General features: G+C 41.7%; 1 protein-coding gene across 10 annotated transcripts in view; it reads left to right on the top strand.

Annotated features, from left to right (window-relative positions):
• The first annotated feature begins 1,422 nt into the window (after positions 1–1,422).
• PRR14L (proline rich 14 like) overlaps positions 1,423–15,856 on the top strand; it is a 61,354-nt gene continuing 46,920 nt past the window's right edge. The window contains exons 1-4 of one of the 10 annotated variants that reach the window (XM_029921818.1): positions 1,452–1,571; positions 2,716–2,799; positions 3,268–3,390; positions 9,675–10,200. In XM_029921818.1, coding sequence (XP_029777678.1) covers positions 9,727–10,200 — 474 coding nt within the window. In that variant the 5' untranslated portion in view covers positions 1,452–1,571; positions 2,716–2,799; positions 3,268–3,390; positions 9,675–9,726. Of the gene's footprint in view, positions 1,572–1,605; positions 1,833–2,696; positions 3,391–6,964; positions 7,016–9,674; positions 10,201–15,856 lie in introns of those variants that run through there. The other 9 variants (XM_029921819.1, XM_029921826.1, XM_029921817.1 and 6 more) reach the window with 9 other exon arrangements.

Here is a 15,856-nt window from a genome sequence, read left to right as displayed (position 1 = left end):
CCTAGATGGCTCAGTCGGTTAAGCACCTGACTTCAACTCAGGTCATGATCTCACAGTTTATGAGTTCAAGCCCCGTGTCAGGCTCTGTGCTGACAGCCTAGAGCCTGCTTCGGATTCTGTGTCTCCCTCTCTCTCTGTCCCTCCCTTGCCCATACTCTGCCTTTCTCTCTCTCAAAAATAAACATTAAAAAAAAGTTTTTTTAAAGAAAGAGCTGTCTTAAAGAGAATGTCTCATTAAATCATCCCAATAGCACCTGTAGTAGCCTGTGTGTTAATTGTACACATATATGGGATGATATATGGATTCACAGGCTGTAAAACAATAGGGTTGACATTTGGGTTTATGTATCTCCAGCCCTAACCAATGGTGGGAAAATCACTATCTTGATTGTTGACTAGCTCAAATGATACTTTGATCCAAGGAGAGAGAATTAAAATCTCTCTTAAACCTCCAAACCTCTAGCTCTCTATTGGGCCCAGTTGATAAAGCCCAAAAACAACATATTTCTATGTTTAATACAACGCTGTGTGAAACGGAGCAAGTTGATTCCACTCTCTGAAACTTCCTTTTTTTTAAAGTTTATTTATTTTTGAGAGAGGGGATGTGAGTGTGCGCTCACATTAGTAGTGGAGCAGAGAGAAAGGGAAAGAGAATCCCAGGCTCCTTGCTGTAATAGCAGACAGAGGCGCCAGCGGGGTGCAAACCTCGACCACACAAACCTGGAGATTCTGACCTGAGCTGAAATCAAGAGTCGTTTACCTGACTGAGCCCCCCAGCCACCCCAATTCTCTCAACCTCCTTAATTCCCTTTTGAATAAATCTTCTTTTCCTTCCTTCAAATGTCTGTTGAACGACTGCTTGTGCCAGTCACAGTGCTAGGTAATGACCACAGAATGATGAACAAGCCTGGGAAGGAACAGGTGATGAATAAATTAATAAATGATGCAGCGTGGCAATTTCAGCCAGTGTTAAAGCCTTGAAGAAGTTAAAACAAGATGTCATACAAGGACTGGAGACAGGGATGCCATTTAGACTTACTGGTCAGATTCAAAGGAGCAGGGGAGTGACATGACCTAAAACACTTTTTCAAGTTATAAAGGGATCTCCTGGGCTTCCAGAGATGGGGACCTAGAAGTGCAGCCATTCAGACCGGGTAAAATACTGGAGAGGGCTGTAGAAGCGGAAACAATGGGCACTAGGGATAAGTAAGAGCCTGGGAAAAAGGGTGTTTCCCCGTTAAGAATCGCGGCGGTAGGGGCGGGGCAGAGGACTGCAGGGGCCAGGCCTAGGCTGGGGGCTTGACGCGGGAAGAGCCGTCCCTAGAATTGCGCGTGCGCCATACGGGGGCGGGATTTGGATGAGTCCGCATGGCTGGCTCGGGCCCCGGATGAGGAAGTGCGGGGTGGGGGGGCGAGGAGGAAGAAGACCATAGAGACGAAGAGGCGGCGGCGGCTGGAGTGGCCCCGGACTCTCTCGGCTCGGTAGGCTCAGGTAGCTTTGGCGGCGACCGGGCTGCAGCTGCAAAGGCCGGGCTGGCTGGGCGAGCGCGGGCCGCGGAGCAGGCCTCAGGGTAAGAGGCTGGGGGCGGGAAGGCTTACGGGCGTAGCCGCCCCGCCCCACACCGCCCTGAGGGGACCCTCCGCCGGGTGTTGCAGTCTGAGGGGGAGCCCTGGCCCCCCTCCCTCTTGGGGCGCCGAAGGGAACTGAGGCTGCTCTGCGGGCGGCGGAACGAGCCTGGGAGAGGGAAGAGACGAGGGCCCGCGTCTCAATGGGAAAACGGCTTCTCCGAGTCATGGCTCCGACTGGGTAGAGATACTCCTCTTCAACCTCGGTACGGCGGGGGACCCCCAACTTCTCGAGGAGGGCGACGCCCCTTGTCGTGGGTGTACGCTCTTCCCCAGCTCCCGTGCGTTTGTCAGCGGCGCAAGACCCGCTCCTGGGATGCGAGAGGGCTATTCTAAACTTATTTTAATGAGGAGGGGTAGTATATAACCCCAAACAAAACCTTTCCCCCGATTTGGTCAGCGCTCCCCAGGTGAAGAGAGAGAGTCAAGTTGCCTAAAAGTGCTGGGGGGGGGGCGGTCTTCTTTACTTGTAAAAGAGAGACTTACCTTTCTTTTATTTTTCACCTCTACTCCTAGATATAAAGATGAAGACACTGAGTTTACTTTATGGTATTAGAAATCAGTCTTTCCCCCTTCCCCAGTAATGTCCATTAGACTCTTCCCTCAAGTCTCTTGGTGTGCAATGAGCTTCTCCTTGCACAGTTAAGAGTATGGCGTCTGGAATGTGGTAGTTGTTAGTCTGTCTCCCCCTTCCCATCCTTACGACCTTGGCTAATTGCTTAATCTTTTGGAGTCTCAGTTAGCCTCGCTCAAATTTGGGTTCTCTTTGTAGAGCGTTGTCTTGAGGACTGAGGGAGAATTTGTGTAGGTGCTTAGTACATAGTAAGCTTTCGGTAAATTGTTGCTATTACTCTTACTAAAGAAAACTAATATCTTCCATAGAGACCCAGATTTTTCCATGCATGCCTCCTCCCGTCCCCACCCCCACAGCACAGGTGTTCAACCCATCCTTTCTCACTGGAAAGGAGTCGTTTCCCCACCCTGGAGTGGAGAAAGAGGCACTTTTCCCTTTAAAGCCTTCCATGCTCCCCAAACTAACAAAGAGGGTCTCAGAATAATCAGGAGAAAAGACTTTGTTTTTGGAAACAGATCTGTACTCCAAGAGGGAGAGAGAACTGATACCAAAAGCCAGCCTTCCCTTTGTCCACGGAAGCTATCACTTCTTCCTGACTGGTTAGTGAATTTATCTCCCACTCCCCCTACCTGCTTAGTGATTAAAAAGCTTCCTGCTGTCTGCACACCTACCCCTCCTCAAAGAGGGAGCCTCCAACTTCTTTTCTCTTGCTCTCCCAAGAAAAATAAGACCTTCTACCTTTAAGAGGAGGACTCTTTCCTGCAGTATATTTAGAGGGGCACAGATGGTTTCCTTCTCTTCCTTTGATAAATGAAATTTTTTTATGTAGAAAGTCTTTGTCAGAAATCAGGAACATTTTCGCTCTTTTCACTCCCCATGAGACAGAGGGATCCTGTTTCTGCATGCTAATAAAGGAAGGAAAAAGGAAACAGTGCTTGATGCTTTTAAGATTTCCTGCACACTCCATGTTGTAGAGCTGGGCCCTGTTTAGTATATAGACTTCCCTACCCCACTTTCTGTTTGTCTAGAGATCTCGTTAAAAGCTTCTTCTTTCTCTGTCCGACAAGAAGAGGCCCTTTCTCCGAATGCCCTCATGGAGGCATTGGCTACAGTGTCCGAATCTTGGAAAAGAAAGCCCCTTTCTCAAGGTGAAAGGAGTGTTGTGAACTTCTGAGGGACTGATCGATATTGTGAGTATTGTCCCTTGACACGAGTGTTGCAGTGCCCAGTGTTACTAACTGTTCTTCCTTTTGAGCAGCCCTTTTACATTGGAATTAAAGGGAGGGGAGACCTTCAGACTCGGGATTATTGGGCACATGATTTTCTGTTCGACTGTTTTCTTTGTTTGATTCTTTTTTCTACGTTTTACTTACTGCTGTAAACTTTGTGCTCCCAGAACTTTTGTATTAGGGAGTGTTTGAACTACTAAAGTGGAAAGGCCACTTTGTCAGGTGTTTAGTGTTAAAAAATACATTCTAATGAGATTGAGAGCTGCAGGGTTAATCTTTCACTGGTAGTTTATTTTCTGTTTTTTTCATGTTTTTGTTGTTTATTAACACTTCCGCTGCCACTAAAGAAGAAACAGTGTTCCATCTTTTTTTGCATGTAAAGTCTTCTTAAATTGGCTCTTATGCTCTGAGTACATGCAGTGGGGCTTAGTCAGAACTCTACCACCATTGTTGGTATCTATAGATCTGTGAAATAGAAAAGTTATCATTTGGACTCATGGGATTTTAATGGGCGGCAAGACCCTTTGAGGTTATTTTGTTTAACTTGTTCATTTTACATTTGACATGCGGCGGGCACCTGCGGACCTGCACAGGCCTCTGGGCGCGGGCTTTACTTGGTGAACCTGTCTCATTTTACATTTGAAAAACAAGCCCAGGAGAGTTAAGTGATATATTCAAGGTTGTGCAGCCAGCAGGATAGAGACCCGGGTCTCCCAATTTGGAGACCAGCACCCAGGCTGCCTCCTGGCTTTGCTCTTACATTTGACATAGAAAGGTTTTGAGATGATTGTTCTCAATTCAAACAAAAGAATTTCTTCTTTTATTAGGATAACTTTAATGCATACTCCTATAATTGTTGGTCTTTTTCAAGGATAAATCCTTTCCTTAAACAACCTAATTCTCATTTGTGTCACAGCAAAGATGACATGCCAGTAGCAGCTGGCAAGAGTTGTTTGTGAATCTGTGGTTTGTTTTTTGCTTATACCTCAAACTAGATAATAACCTAGTGTCCTCACCTAGTAGGTTGGTTGTAAGTCATTAGTATTAGTAAGGCTTAAGCTATAAATCCCTGCCTTCATTTTACAAGCCACTGTTAACTTAGTGTCTCCTCTTACTTCAACTTTACTTAACACTTTAATGTAAAAACTTTTATAGTTGAGGCAGAGGGTTGATGTTTGGAAAGTTAAAGGGATAAGGCATTTACCAGTTATTTTTTATTCCTATTTGGGTCTTGAGAAATAATGTTTAAAATTTAAAAAAAATTAATGTTTATTTTTATTTATGTGTTTATTTTGAGAGAGAGAGAGAGAGAGAAAGGGAGAGAGACAGAGTACAAGCAGGGGAGGGGCAGAGAGGGAGACAAAGAATCTGAAGCAAGCTCCAGACTGTCACCGCAGAGCCCCACTCAGGGCTCAAACTCAGGAATGGTGAAATCCTGACCTGGGCTGAAGTTGGATGCCTAACTGACTGAGCCACCTAGGCACCCCTAAATTTTTTTTTAATTTACTGTAGGAAAAAAAAATAGTAACAACATTTAAGTCAATTGTGATCTTGTCACCCAGGGTAATACTCTTAACATTTGGATTATATTCTTTCAGTTTTCCTATGTTCGTATTTTATCAAAATGAGAGAACTCTAACATTTAGTTTGATAAACTATCCTATGCAATTTTCTATGTAAGTTAATTTTCTACACCATCATTTTTAATTGTTCCAATGTGTTTAGAAATTTAGTTTTAAAGAACTTGAATTCTTCTTAAAATATGTTCTTCTGTTTCTGCAGTCTTGTGATCTTACCAGTATTTTGATCAATGGCTAGAATGAGAGTTTGGTGATGCAAGCTCATGAGCTGAGAATAATCTTAATATGCTACTCTAGGCTTGTATCTGAATATTATATCAACACTGAGAGTTCCAGCTGAGGCACTCACCTCTTCTGGGTGTCTCAAATGCAGATACTGCTTAGAAACTCAAGGATCAGGGATAGGCCTAGGAAAAAAGGAGAGAGAGTCTGAATGCCTATAAAACAACAGCCAATGTGCTTAGTTGTTTTACAATTTGAAAATTTTTAGAATGATATCTCTGCCAAACAGAAGTTTCAATTGATGATGGCATTGTGGTATTTGGTTTTTTATATTGGAAAGTTTTGGGGGGTTGTGGAGGGAGCCAAAGCTTTAAAATTCTGTTTTGGCCAATGCCAGTTTACAGCATAAATGCATGCATAGGAAGCATAACAGCACTGTTTCCTTGAAGACTATTTTAGAGCATTCTATGTGATTATCAATATTGCCTCTTCATGATACACTGTGTTTATTAGTGTGTATTTGTGCATCATCCTGTGTTTGGAACAAATCTTGAATTAGGACCATGGGGATGGAAAGTAGTGGTATTTGTCAGAGATACTGCAGGAGTGGATTCTGTGCTCCAAGTGCTCATTGAACAACAAGTTGAAGGCCAGATTTAGTTGTGTTTGGTGGTTCAAGTCTGATCTCTAGGGTGGTGGGGATGTTATTACTGAGAGAAGCAATAGTGGAAAATAGTAAAAAATAAGCATGTAAGTTTACTGAGAACATCTTATCCATCTTTGTTTCTACTAGCTGTTTGTGTATAGTAAGATTCAGTTATTCATTGGGTTGAATGGGTTCTATCTTGGACATGTTAAGTTTGGGAGGGGTACCATCTTTTTTTTTTTTTTTTAATGTGTATAGTTTTGAGAGAGAGAGAGAGACATAGTAGTGTGAGCATGGGCAGCAGAGGGGCAGAAAGAAAGTGAGACACAGAATTCAAAGTGGGCTCCAGGCTCTGTACTGATAGCACAGAGCTCAACACAGGTCTCAGACTCACAAACTGTGAAATCAAGACCTGAACCGAAGTTGGATGCTTAACCCACTGAGCCACCCAGGTGTCCCTAAAAGGGTGTCATTCTGATAAATAAAACATAGGTTAGGAATTTGAGAAATGATGGAGTAGGGGACAGGTGTTTTTATTTTTTGTTTTAAATCAGCTTTCAGATGTAATCCGCATATCCTACAATTCACCAAGTTAAATTGTACATTTTAGTGGTTGTTAGCATAGTCACAAAGGTGTGTAACCATTAGTACAATCCATTTCAGAACACTTTTATTGCCCCTGAAAGAAATTCTATTAGCAGTTACTCCCAGTTTTTCCAACTCTCACTAAGCAATTTACTTTCCAACTCCATAGATTTGCCTACTCTGGACATTTCATATATGTTGGGATCTTATAATATATGTTCCTTTGTGACTGGCTTCTTTGACTTATAATGTTTTCAAGGTTCATCCATGTTCAATCACAAATCAGTACTTCATCACTTTTTACAGCCAAGTAATTTCCAGTTGTACAGATATACCACATTTTGTTTATCCTTTCGTCAGTTGATGGACATGAAAGCTATTTCCACTTTTTGACTATTGTGAATAGTGCTGCTATGAACATTTGTGTGCTAGTTTATGTGTGGACTTTTTTTTGCATGTATACTCAGGAGTGGAATTATTGGATCATGTGGTCACCTATACTTACAGTGATAGTTTTTGAGTCATCGGCATAGCAGAAAGGCTGCAAGAAAAGGTGAGGTCATCAAAAAAGTGAAGTCTGGAATGGGAGGCGTGTCAAGGATTAAACTTTTAAGAGCACTCACACCTCGGTGGCGGGCAAGGAAAGAGGGCTCTTGTGCACGTAGTGGCAGAGAGACCTATGGAGCTGATCTCCACCAACAAACCTGCTCTTTTACAGTATCCTTTCTTGTTATTCTAGTTATTCTTCCGGTCTGTATGTTTTGTGGCAATCAAAACCCAGAGTGTTTGTTGTTGGGAAAGGGAAACTGAGCCAAATGAAAATTGAGCGCCTCCTCTTTTTTTTTTTTTTTTAGCATCAAATAGCAGTTCTACTTTAGCTCTTAACCCCCAATACACACACCAAAATATAAAGCGTCCCTAGAAATATCCAGGAGCTAGAGGAGAAAGGGGAAGATTGTAGCTCCAAAAATGATTTGTTTTTCTCAGCACCGTTCATTTATGAAAGAGTCTGATTTGATTATTACCATACTCTGGACACAACAGTTTATCTCTCTTTGCTGCTTTTAGGATTCATGTTTTTCATCAGCCCTCCTGAGTCATCTAAACTTAATGTACCAGCAGTCTGATTTCCTATAATTTATAGTATATAAATTAGTAGTACAGTGTTGTCTACTTTTACTTTTGGAAAAGATTCCTTCAAAACATTAAGGACACCCAGTGGATGAAAGTGTAGGAATTTAAGTAGGTAAGCGATTGACCACATGTTGGAAAACCAGGAAAGACAGAATGGTCCAAAATGAAAGGACCTATCATCAGTTCTACCTAAGCCCCCAGCTTCGGTCTTGATAGCACAGGTCAGTGGGTGGGAGGGACCTTCTGTGCCAGAAGGAAAGATTGTATACCCAGGAATATTCAAGGACTAGGTAGGTGCTTCTTGACACGGAGGGACAACAGGTGCCTTTTGTGTAAGTGACATATGTAGGTAGGCTCCCCCGGAAAATCAGGACGGGAGTTAGAGACAGGGTACTAGGAAACTGAGTTGTAAAGATTTACATGGGTGTATAGGGGAGTCTCTCCTCAGAAATCTGAATGTGGTTAGTGGAGAAAAGGTGAGACAATTCAATATTAAAAACAGTTTGGTAGCCAACAGTGAATTTTGCTTGTATGGAATATGTTTATTTTGGGAAAAGGTGGATGTTAGAAAGTGGTAGCAATAGAAATCTGCAGGCTTTCTGAAATATCATTTCCTATGTGCCTTTTGGATTTGCCATCAATACCTCAGATAAATCCTTGTTAGGAACTCTTGCCAGAAATTTCTTGCCTTTTGTTAGGATTCAGGAAAGCATCCAAAATGAAAGCATGTAGTATCTTACTTGGTTAAACCAGTTTCCACCTTGGTCGGGTCAAAATGAATCTTGTGGAAACTGCACACATTTGGTAAACTAAAATTGAAAAGTTACCAGCCAGAAAACCCTGGTTCCAAGTGTACCATTCCTTAGCTGTATGTGCATGTGTGTGTGTGTGCGCGTGTGTGTGTGCTTGTGCGCGCATGCATGCACGTGCTTCTGTGCATGTGTGTTGACAACTTTAATAATTAGTATTACGAACCACACAAATATATGTATTTTAGCAAATATCCTATGTTTCCACTACCCAGTGCAAAAAGTGAAACGTTCCCAAAACCATGGAAGCACCTTGAGATCCCCCGCTGTCCTCAGATTATCCTGTAATATTTCAGGCAGGTCACTTACCTCTTAAATGTGATGTTAGACTCTGTAACAAGATGGTAATAGCTGCTGGACTTTGCTCGCAGGGTTGGGAGAATCTAAGTGGTGTTTGTGAAGGCACATGGAAAATCTCAAGATGCTGAATAAAAGAGAGGATTCTTCTAAAGAGCTGGTTTAGTGGTGTCTTGTGCCAGCCTGGGTAGATCAGCTCAAGTTTGGTAAGCAGTAAAGGATTGGAATTCTGCTGTCTCTATACCTTCTTTCATAGAGAAATCTTTTTTTTTCTTTTTAATGTTTATTTATTTTTGAGACAGAGACAGAACACGAGCAGGAGTGGGGCAGAAAGAGGGAGAAACAGAATCCGAAGCAGGCTCCAGGCTCTGAGCTATCAGCACAGAGCCTGATGCGGGCTCAAGCCCACGAACCGTGAGATCATGACCTGAGCTGAAGTTGGAAGCTTAACCAACTGAGCCACCCAGGTGCCCCAAGACTCTTTTGAGGAAAAGCCAGTATACCAAATTCCTCAGAATCTCTCAGTGTATATTCATTCAGCAAATATTTGCTGAGTACCTATATGTGCCAGGCACCTCTTCTAGGAAGTGGGGGATATAGCAATGACCAAAGCAGGCGAGGTACATACCCTGAAAACAAGTAGAAAATTGTCTTTATCTTCTTTACATAAGGTCTGTCCTTGAATGCTTAGACATGTCTCCTCATCCACATTTGCTGGCCCTCCAGATTTAAAATGAGAATTATTTATAAGGCAGTATTTGAATCAAAATCACGTAGATGTCTATTAAAGATTTAAGGCATTTATTTTTCCACTAATTCACAGCCTTTAAGGAGGAAGTTTTGGTGTCAGATATATTGCCAGCATTTGAGGTAGAATTTTTTTTGTCCTTATTTTTGCCAGTTTTAGCTGAAACAGCTTTCTTCTATCCTGCAAGGTTTTAAACTTTTATCCCTTCCTTTGATTTGTGTCAGGGTGAACCGTTTGATGTAAAAGACTTGACTCCATAATCTTCCACTCGCCCTAATGCTGTCATCCGGAGTAGAGACTCAGCCAGTTCCACTTGATTCCTCCATGTCTGCCGTGGTACAGGAATTATACTCTGAACTCCCAGTGAGTGTCTCCAAAGAGCTTCATGCTGACCCTGAGCCAAGTGTGATTCCAGATGTAAAACCCGGAGCCTCAAGCTCTCTTATAAGTCAGAGTAGGGCAGTGCCCTTGGAGCTGCAGAGGACTTGTATGGAAAGTTGTTATGAAGAAACTTCTGGCACCTTGGATTATGGGGGTGAGCTTGGGCGGTGTGGGCTGGTGGACACCACAGCAGGAGGTTCTGTGGCTTCTGGGATCTTGAATAGGGAAGAGAAAACCAAGAGCATGGAGTTAAAGGTCTTCAGAGATCAAGGGGACCAGGCGGAAACTGTAAGAGACCCCTGTGAGGGAGCAAAGGAAGACCCACATCAACATTCCACAGCTGCTGAAGAAAAGATCAGCCCAAGTCAGGTAAGACATGAGATCTCAATTCAGAGGAGTTGAGTGTGAATAACAGCTTTCCAGAGTAACACTTCACATACTAAAGTACAGATGCTGACAGGTAGCTTATGATTTGTTCTGGAAACATTTCCAAAATGTTGATTTTCATGTTAACTTTCTTTTGATGATTTTTTAAAAACATTTGTATCACATCAGACACTTAAAGAGAGGAGAAAGTGCTTATCTAATGAAAAAGTGTCACTTCTCTGAAGCAGCTATGTATGTGGAATGTTGAGTCTCTGATAGTTATGTGATATTTCTGAATTTGAGTTTAAGAAATGATGGATACTCAATCCTTAAGTTTTGGTAGTATCATGAATAGGGAAGAGTGACATGTCACAGAGATGTCTCTGAAGGAGTCTGCTTCATAGGATGGATACCCTAGAAGAATCTCCATATTTCAGGAGCTGGTCCTTAGCTTTGTAGGTCTAGGAACTTGACTTTTGTTTTTTGGTGTATTAGAGGTGATGGTCACCAAAGGACTGACCCATGTTAGTCCATTTCATGAGAAACTAAAATATAAATCACAAAGTCTGTCTTTAATTCACAGTGAAAAGGAATCATTTTCTTGGTAGGAATGGTCACACTCTGGTCAGTGTGTTTTCTTCCTGTAGGCAAGATCAAATTTCTTTATATAAGTATGAAATTAGAGTAATATGGGTTAGGTAGGTAAGACTAATGATTAGTGAGCTATGATAGCCTGAGGAACCCAGATTCCTAAAAGACTATCCCTGCCAAGTACACTAGAAAATTTACTTTCTCCTCTGGATGGTGCCTTAGACCAGAGTTCAGCAAACTTTTTTTTTTTTCCGTACAGAGCCATATAATAAATATTTTAGACTTTGTAGGTCATAAGGTCTCTGTCAAAACTACTCAACTCTGCCCTAGGGTGTGAAGGCAGACATAAACAATACAAAAATGAAAGAGTATGGCTGTACTTCAGTAAACCTTTTTTATGAGTACAGGTGCTTGCCCATGGGCTATAGTTTGCCAGCCCCTGCTGTAGACCTACAACTAAATATTCTTTGGGCCTTCTGGGCTAGGCTCCATTTCCCACCTAATAAATACGTCATTTCTTTACACAGGTTACAGGGCAATTGATTGTTGTCAGTAGGCTTCATATATTGACCATAGTTAGGAATAGATTAATCTTTTCAGATAGCAGTAATTAAGTAACATCAGATTTTATGCTGTGATGACCTTACATTAAAAAATAGAAGTGAGGTAACAGATTCAGGATCTAAAAGTTTCTTGATCTGGTGGGCTCAGACTAACAAGGTAAACTTTTTTTTTATTTTGTAATGTGCCAAAAATTTCATGTAATATTTGGTGTAAAATAAAAATATGTACACATATATGCCTTCCAATCTAAGAACTAGAAAATTACTGTGCTTTCTCCCTCCCAACTTCACCAGAGATAAATACTATTTTGAATTATATGAACCAAAATGAAATTTAATAGTTAGAAATGTAAGATTTTCTACTTTATTACAAAAAGTGAGTGTCACAGGTGGGGAAGGGAAAAAAGAAAATGTCAGAAGTATCTTTAGAAAAACAAAGCTGGTTCATTAGTTGACTTTGTGAGATGGCCATCCAGAAAAGCTAGTTTGCTCTTAATTTAGCGCATTAACAGAAATGTGTTACCTACTCTAGCCTGTAGCTAGAGTATCATACTCACAGCCCCACCCCCACCCCCCAGCCCTCAGAGGAGCTCATGATGCCTCGGGGGTTAGGGAGGGCAGAGGGGAAGGAAGGAATGTATCAGTGTTGGCTTCATTGGCCAAAGTGGGGTCCTATCTCCTCATCCCAATGCTGAGCCTGGTGTCTCATGTATAGGATGAGTATAGAAAACCAGGAATGCATTCATGATAAAGAATTCACACTAATGACAAAACCTGAAAACACACCACTGGAAGCCATTTGCTTGGGTATGTCCTATGAAAGAAGAGTCAAGAGAAGCCTTCAAGGATTTGGAGAACTGTTGGGGTGCCTGGGTGGCTCAGCTGGTTAAGCGTCCAACTTCGGCTCGATCATGATCTCACAGTTTGTGGGTTTGAGCCCTGTGTTGGGCTCTGTGCTGACAGATTAGAACCTGGAGCCTGCTTCAGATTCTGTTTCTCCCTCTCTCTGCTCATGCTCTGTCTGTCTGTCTCTCTCAAAAATAAACTTAAAAATTTTTTTCTTAAAGAAAATCTGATTGAGTGCTGTGGACCTCTCAGAAAAGCAGACTATTTGAAAAGGTTTGCAGAGACCAGACATTCTTGGACCTCAAGAATTCTTGCTAGATTGCCAAAACACTACAAACAGAACACAACTGGTGTTCCAATTGGAAGAACATATGTGCAACATATATCACAGATAAAGGGCTTATGTAATATATAAATACTTTTTTCTTTTTTAAGATTTTATTTTTTATTCTTTTTTATAAGTTCATTTATTTATTTTGGGAGAGAACGCAAGTGGTGAAGGGGAAATAGTGGGGCTGGGAAGAGATTCCCAAGCAGTCTCCATACCACCAACCCAGAGCCCAGTGTGGGACTCAAACCCACAAACCAGGAGATCATGACCTGAGCTGAAATCAGATGCTTACTCAACTAAGCCACACAGGTGCCCCTTAAGGTTTTGTTTTTTTTTTTTTAATTTTTTAAAATGTTTGTTTATATTAGAAAGATGAGACCGAGTGCAGGTGGGGGAGGGGCAGAGAGAGAGAGACAGAGAGAGAGAATCTGAAGCAGGCTCCAGACCGAGCTGTAAGCACGGAGCCCAATGTGGGGCTCGAACTCACAAGCTGTGAGATCATGATCATGACCTGAGCTGAAGTCGACGCTTAACTGACTTAGCCACCCAGGCGCTCCAAGATTTTATTTTTAATTAATCTCTACACCTACATGGGTTCAGACTTACAACCCTGAGACCAAGAGTCACATGCTCTACTGACTGAGCCTCTGGGTGCCCCACTAATGTATAAAGAACTTGCAGATTGAAGAATGGAAAACCCAATAGAAAAATGAAGGAAAGACTTGACTAGATGATTCATTGTGTGTGTGCATTCATGTATGTGTTCTGAAACACATGAAGAGATGGTCAGCCTCACTTAAAGATGCAAATTTAAACAATCAAAATACTACTTTTTAACCTATCAGACTAGAGAAGATGAAAAACTATGGAAACATATCTGGTTGGCAAGGTTGTGAGGGAAAAGGTGTTCTCACATATTGCTGGTGGGAATGCATACTCATTACAGCCTTTCGGAAGAGGAATTTGGCCGCACGTAACCAGAATGCATATGCTCTGACCTTGTTGACCCAGCACTCTCGTTTCTAGGAACCTACTCCAAATGTACACCTCCAAAACTGTGAAAATATATATACCAAAAGTTATTTTTCACAGTATTGTTTATTACTGCAAAATGTTTGAAGCAACCTAAATGTCCACATAGAGAAGAGAGGTTGAATAAACTGTAGCATGTGTATTTTACATCCATACATGCAGTACGTGCACCGGTGATAAGGAGTTGAGGAGGATCTCCATGTACTGATAAGGAATGCTTTGCAGATGTGTCAGAGCTCCCCAAGACCACCTCCAGGTTTGGTGATTCCCTGGAACTTGCAGGACTCTGCACATGGCCATATTTGTAGCTAAGATTAATTGCAACAAAAGGATATAAAGCAATCAGCAAGGGGGAAGCGTGGTGCCAAATCCAGAAGCTATCACATGCTAGTTTCCAAGAATCTTCTCCTAGTGTAGTCACATACATACAGCCACCTCCAGGAACAAATTGTGACAACACATGTGGAATGTAGTCTACCATGGAAGCTTGTTAGAGCCCAGAGTTTTTACTGGAGGCTGGTCACATGGGCATCCTCTCCCTGGCACATACCAAAATTCCAGACTTACAGAAGGAAAGCAGGTGTTTCAACATAAACCCCATTGTTGTATGGGTGCTCTGAGCCCCTCTTATCATTAGGGAATGTTGGAAACTCTCCCAAAATCTAAGTTCCCAGATAAGCCAAGGCCAGCCTTGCAAGCAGAACTTTCTAAGGATAACAGGCATGCTCTGTTAACTTTTTCCTGCAAATTAGGATGTACTGTTAGGTTAAAAAAAAAAAAAAAAACAGAGGGCAAGTAAATATCTATTGTATCCTCCCTGTCATTCAAGAAAGAAGGTGAGATAAGTATACAAGTATCTGCTCATTTGTATAAAACACATACAGGAAGAATAACCAGAAACGAATGGGTTTGGTTACCTATTGGGAGCAGGGTAGAGAGGGTGGGAATGAGGGAGAAGGAACAGGAAGAAGTAAACTTCTCTGAGTACATCTCTTTGTAGAGTTCTGAGGCCATACTTGAAAAATAATTAGCCAGGATGTGAGGGGAGCCCAAAATTGAATAAAAATTCTGTCTAAGTCCAAAAAACCCAAAACATTTTAGTAAAATTGTTTTTCACAGATGTGTGGCTTAGCAATTCCTAAACTGCTGCATGTATATTCTAGGATTGAGTGAATGGGTAAATATTGTAGATGAGAGCCAGGTTTCTCACTAACAGAACAGAGTTGCACACAAGGGGATGAGGGCTAGAATGAACCCTGTGGTATGGAACTAGAATTGGATTTAGCAGTATGAACTTAGAGTTTTTAATATACATGGGTAGATCAGAAATACTCTGTGTGTGTGTATATTTGAGGTGGGGTCTAGAAGCAGCAACACATAGTAGTGAGCACACCTAGTATTCAGTTCTTGGTTTCTAAATAACATCTAATTAAAGGAACCAAGACTTTTTGGAGAAATGTTTTGGGGGCTGGCACAGGAAAAAATACAAGCTGATTCTGGAACAGTTTGTGGTGAACTGCTCAGAAAATTATGGAGACATATCAGAAGGACACAGGAGCCAACTTGAAAGGACTCCCAGTGGCTAAGATTGGGACAATTGAATTTAAATAATGATAGTAATGAATTATAATCTATAGAATAAAATAAGTATCTTGAATCTGTGCTGATATGAAATAAACTTGAAAAAAGAAAGCTCTTGAAGAATTCCAATTAATAAATGTAAAAGGAATTGTAGAAATAAATCACTATTTGGAAATCATCATGGTAATAACCATCTCAAGCAAAAATCCTCAGTGCATGTTAAAACTAGTGGCTAAGGGGCAGCTGGGTGGCTCAGTCAGTTAAGCATCCAAATCTTGGTTTCAGCTAAGGTCATGATCTCATGAGATCGACCTGAATCAGGCCATGTGCTGAGACCATGGAGCCTACTTGGGATTCTCTCTCCCTTTCTCTCTGCCCCTTCACTGCTTGTGCTATCTGTATCTCTCTCAAAATAAACATTTTTAAAAAAAAACTAGTGGCTAAAAGTTTAATGAGAAACACATATTTACACTGTCTCCAAGTATCCCCCCATAAGATTACAGAGTAACAGAAGCATTACAAGGTATACAAAGAGGAAAATAGTAACTCCACAATAGAGAAACCTGGCAGACCCATTTGAACCAAATGATGGAAGTTCACCTCCACAGAGATGAGTCGTGTACCTTGTGGGAGGGTGCACCAAAAACTAGCATCACTTCTGTGAGATTCCTGCCCCCAAAATGCATAACCAGAATCTAATCTTGAAGAAACATCA

Source organism: Suricata suricatta, chromosome 14 (genome assembly GCF_006229205.1).
Source record: "Suricata suricatta isolate VVHF042 chromosome 14, meerkat_22Aug2017_6uvM2_HiC, whole genome shotgun sequence".
Classification (NCBI taxonomy): Eukaryota; Metazoa; Chordata; class Mammalia; order Carnivora; family Herpestidae; genus Suricata; species Suricata suricatta.
Note: the sequence above shows the minus strand (reverse complement) of the source record. Positions and strands in the feature narration are given on the sequence as shown.